The sequence below is a fragment of the Quercus lobata genome, chromosome 4 (assembly GCF_001633185.2).
Source record: "Quercus lobata isolate SW786 chromosome 4, ValleyOak3.0 Primary Assembly, whole genome shotgun sequence".
In the NCBI taxonomy this organism is placed as follows: domain Eukaryota; kingdom Viridiplantae; phylum Streptophyta; class Magnoliopsida; order Fagales; family Fagaceae; genus Quercus; species Quercus lobata.
The window spans coordinates 70174863-70180175 of record NC_044907.1 but is presented as its reverse complement, the minus strand read 5'-3'; the positions used below and the strand labels follow the sequence as shown (position 1 = coordinate 70180175).

Below are 5313 nucleotides of genomic sequence, written 5' to 3'. Positions count from 1 at the left end.
TAGTGCTAGCATATTTTGTGTTAAATTTGCTTGTAATAAATATTTAAATACCTTAAAATTTTCATTTTGTAGGTCTATTTGTGGCATTGAAGACAAGTGAGGATGAAACATTTGATGAGTTTTATGCCAAGTTGATTGACATTGTGAATTCCAAGTTCAACATAGGAGAGAGAGTTGATTGGCCAAAGATTGTGAGAAAAGTTCTTCGTTCCTTACTGGAGAGTTTCTGTCCCAAAGTTGTAACTAGGGGGAATTCGTTCAAATTTCATTCCACCACAAGCTATGCATGACATGTTTCAGAGGTCCAATTTAGTAAAAATAAATAAATAAATAATGACAAAAAAAAAAAAAAAAACCATGTTTTCGGAGGTCCAAAGGTCAGAGAGAATTGTCTGAACGTGAGAGGTCCAAAGTTATAGCTGTCGGAACAAATAAATTAGATTTTTGGTGGAACGATATTTGTACGTATTCCCCATAGAAAATGAATTATACAAACCCCATGTAATATTAGGCCCAATTATCATCGAAAGTCGAACCACACCATTTTTAACCAAATAATGAGACCTAGACAATAAATAGGTTAAAATCAATGTGCAACCACATTAAGGTACATTAAAATTCAAAGTACATCTTCACAATAACTTTGGAAATTGTTTCTGGAACTGGACGAGTCTTTCTTCTCTTGAGATATCTAGTGATGTTTGGCTCTAATGGCTTTGGTACCATGTGAAAATAGAAAGAAGAAAACAAGATAATATAGAGAGACAAAGTGGAAGCAAGAGAAATAATGAAACAAAATAGGAAATTTACTTGGTTTGACCTACTACGTCCAAGGCAGAAAGACAGTAATAACTATATCCTTACTATATCTTTAATAATTGTTAATAGACAATATCTCCAACTCAAGAGGGAAATTGAATGCCTTTCTGCAAAAGAGTTCAATAGCATTAATTTCAGGTAAAGGATGCATTTCATGAATATGAACAAATGAAAGTTCCTTGCAGGAAGTAGCTGACATCATAATTATCCTACTGCCTTTGTGATCATGAGGAAAAGCATTAAATCTTTATAGATCCCCAAAGCATCTTCAGAATTTATCCTAATGCCTTTGAGGCTAGATCCTGTTGAAACCGCTTATATCTTATTGCAACGAATTGAGAATAAAATATCTTAATACAATTATCGCAACTTGAATGTTATGCATGACATTTCAAGGAAAGAGATATCAAAGTTCTTGTTTGCAATCTCTAATAACATAAAACAAGAAGGAATGGCCCAAACCAAAGAGCCTGTACAGAATTTTCTCCAAAAAGAAACAAGAATTAATTAGGTACGTAGCACAGCTGATATTTAGAGAGGAGAGGACATCCATTAATAATGCTAAGTAAATCCTCATCATTCATGTCATGATCAATTTAATAATGCCTGCGTTTCTTCTGCTTCCATATTTGAAGCTGCGCTAGAAAGGATGAATTGCATAAAAACCATCTCTATCTCAAAAATCATCTCTACAAATTATGCCCAAAGCTGCATCAGAACTTCAGGGACCACATTCACATAATCATCCCTACAAATAGTCAATCTTGATGGCTCCATAACCACAACTGGTCTTTGCAAAAGGGCAGCTCTCTATATATATTAACGTTGAATCAATGATATGAAATAATGATAAACTTGGTATTGAGAGATTATCATCTTCCACAACTAATGGCATGAGATTCTCCATACACAAAAAACTACTAGTGGCATGTGATAAATGCCCGAGTATTGTTGCAGAAAGGGTATAAAGATTTAACCTTAAAGATCAATCACATACTTTTACTCAAAACCATAAAGTTAGCAGTCACTACTTCTTAAATAAGCTTTAAGAATGGGTCCATTCAACTGGGGGTATTAGGAAAGGTGGCTTGATACAGTTCTACCTTTACAGCCTTTTTTGCAAGAAATCCCTACTTCTAACGATAAATTATATTATGCATCAAATATATGCATCCGTCCAGTCATAGAGCATAAGCTTCAAAGCCTTGTGGAACTCAAAAACTGTGAGAGGGACGATGCGTATATCCAATACATGAACTTTTAACCATTGCACTAGGCAATGGTCCTTTCCTATAGGAATACAAATTAAAAATTAAAAATAATTGATTTCATTTCAAGGAAATATTCCTTTCATCACCATAAATTCAGAACATTTTCCTGTTGTAACATACACAGAATATTTTCAAGCAAATATCTGAGCATTATCAATTACTACATCAGGAATGAGGCAAACACCAACAAATTGCTCTACATGATCCCTACTATCACAATCACACCCCTCCATTGACAATTTACTTTCCCTCCTGATCATTTGAATCCTGTTCACTCTGATGAGCCACATCATAGGTAGCATGGACACCAACTAACAAATAGTAGATGAACATTACTGCACTGCAAATGAAGAACCTGTAGAATGCTACAGTACCAAGTGACCCAATGAGAAAAATGTTCATCCCAATGGATAATGAAGGCAACCATGGAACAAGTGGAACCCCCCAAACCTTTGGAACTCGGTGCTTCGAAAGCAAGGCCATAGCCAGAGTCCCCAAAAACCAAACTAAAGCAGCCACTGCATACCCAATCCACCCTCCACTATTCAAATTCCAAACTATCGTTCCTCCAACACATGAAGCAACAACAACAAATAAGCACCCAAGAAATTTAAACAAATCATTCTTTGGTGTCACATCCTTAACATAATATCTCCTCACAAGCAATGCAACAGCAATGAGCATAAAAATCAAGAGCGTACTGAATGAGAAAACACTCGACAACACATCCAAACTTGAGAAAAACGCTACAATTGCACTAGATATCGTAACCAATAGAGTAGCATTAATAGGAGTTCCAGTCTTCGGATGCACCAGAGCGAACCAAGGCGGAATCATATGCGCCCTGGAAATCTGAGTCGTGTATCGAGCTTGCCCAAGAGATCCAACCAACAAGCTAGTAGTCATCCCCTTCAATGCACATATACCCACCAAATACTTAGCCCAATTCATCCCAATTTTACTAAAAGCAACCGAATAGGGCGCGTTCACATCAATGTCAGTGTATTTCTGCATCATGGTCAATACCAAAGACATCAAGCAATAAACCACAGTGATGATAGCCATTGAACCAACCAACCCCACAGGTATATCCCTCGACGGCTTCTTAGTCTCTTCGGCCATAGTGGCCACCATATCAAAACCAGTATAAGACCAGTACACAACTGCAGCAGCCTCAAAAACACCCTTTGCTCCCTCTGGAAAAAATGGGTCCAAATTTGAAGTCTTGCCACGAATAAACCCAACCACTATGATGAACACAATAATAAAAGAACTAATTATAGAACTAATCCAATTCAACACAGATGTCATCTTAGTCCCACTCATAGCTATCCCATTAGCAACTAAAAGCACCAAAACAGCAACTGGGTCTAAAAGATTAAAACCTTCAGCTAAAAAACTTACCTTAAACCGCAAGAAATCCGCGTTATTCGTGATCAAACTCGCCAAATACGACGACCAAGCCCGGCCAAGCCCCGCGGCGCCCACCACCGCCTCGAGGAGGATATTCGAGGCGGCGATGAATGCAATGAAGTCACCCAACTCGACACGGAGGTACGAGAAGGAGCCGCCGGCGACGGGGATTTCAACTGCGAATTCAGTGTAGCAGAAGCTAGATAGCAACGCCGAGAGGCCGGCGACGGCGTAAGCGATGACGATGGAGGGTCCGACTTCGTGGGCTTCGAGACCTGTGATCGTGAAGATCCCTGAACCGACTACAGAGCCGAAACTGAGCCAGAGAAGGTCCCACCATGTGAGGCACTTGCGCATGCTGTTTTCGCTGGCTTTTTGAAGCTCGACGAGCTCGAATGTGTCGGTCGAGCGGTCGAGGAGACGGTCTTTGAGACGTGGGCAGGTTTGGGAGAGTGAGGCTCTGTAGGATGTAAGGTTTGAGAAGGAGGGTTCTGGGAAGAAGTCTTGCTTGCTCCATCGTCGCCAGTAGCTTCGAGTTCGATTTGGTTCTTGTTCTTGGATTGTTTGTATAGGCATGGTGGTTGAGATGGGAAATGGGTTTTGTGAGATTTGAGAGATGGAGACAGTGGAGAGAAGATGAATGTTAGGTTGGTAATAAGGATTTGATGAGGACTTGGAAATGGGATTCGGGTCAGATTATGGGGAAGATGCATTTTGAGTTGAATGGGAGTGTATTATTTTTGGCTGTGTACGATACAGATCAAGATCTTTTACTATAGTCTTCTTGAAGTAAACTAGATTTGATGGCCAAATTTGCCGGCAAAATTTTGGGAAATTTTAGGAGAAACTGTTCTAACAAAGTTATTTAGTTTTTTTTTTTTTTTTTTTTTTGATAAGAACAAAGTTATTTAGTTAATATTTTTGGAACTTGAGTTTGAATGTGTTTTTTTTTTTTTTTTGCTAAAATTGTGCAATTTTGCGAATTTGGCCAGATTTTGACGCATTCATTTATTATTATTATTATTATTATTATTACTTTTATATTTAATAAAATTACATTTTTAGATCCTATATTTTAGGATTTGAATAGGTTGAGGAAGACGTGGCAGAGAGCAAAGAGATGGACTTAAGGTCGAATTATGAGGAAGGTGCATTTGAGTTGGAGTTTTCCGGTTTGAATGGGAGTGAATTTAGCTTTGTGAGATACAGGCATTTTATAATATATCATTTTAAGAAAATTTCAATATCTTTTTTATGAAAAATATAAAAAAAGTATCAAAAAATATCAATTACTTCACTGTCTACATGTGGACGCCCCCAAAAATTGGGTTTTTTGGGTTTTCGGCATTGCACAATGGGTTCTCATCGATGTAACTCTTTTTGTGTTTGTGTTTCTAGGAAAAGGTGTGTATTTGTGAGTCGTCACCAACCATAGGTTTTGTGTTAGGTGTGATTGGTCACCTATGAGTCTAAATCATTTTAAATTACCTAATTAACTAAACCAATTTTAAGGTTTATTAATTAAGGTAAACCAAATGTCTCGAACCAAAGATCTTAGACTTGGAAGTTCAGTTATGTGTGAGAAAGGTGTTAGACATCCCATAACACCTATCTAAAAGATAGAACCTGATTTTAATTTATTTCAAACATTATCTTTTTATTAGAGAAATTAGATACTTGGCATTTTGGTTTATTGAAAAAAAAAATTTGCACAACCTATAACCTATATATATATATATATATATATATAGACACACACACACATACATGTTAGTATTTATTTACTTATAATATACCATGTGAGTATTTA

The 5313-nt window shown here is 37.2% G+C and overlaps 1 protein-coding gene across 1 annotated transcript; it reads right to left on the bottom strand.

Annotated features, from left to right (window-relative positions):
• Positions 1-2043: 2043 nt before the first annotated feature.
• LOC115987998 (cationic amino acid transporter 8, vacuolar) lies at positions 2044-4331 on the bottom strand. The gene has a single exon (XM_031111619.1). It carries the CDS (start codon positions 4077-4079, stop codon positions 2331-2333), a length of 1749 nt encoding a protein of 582 aa, XP_030967479.1. The 5' UTR covers positions 4080-4331; the 3' UTR covers positions 2044-2330.
• Positions 4332-5313: the final 982 nt, after the last annotated feature.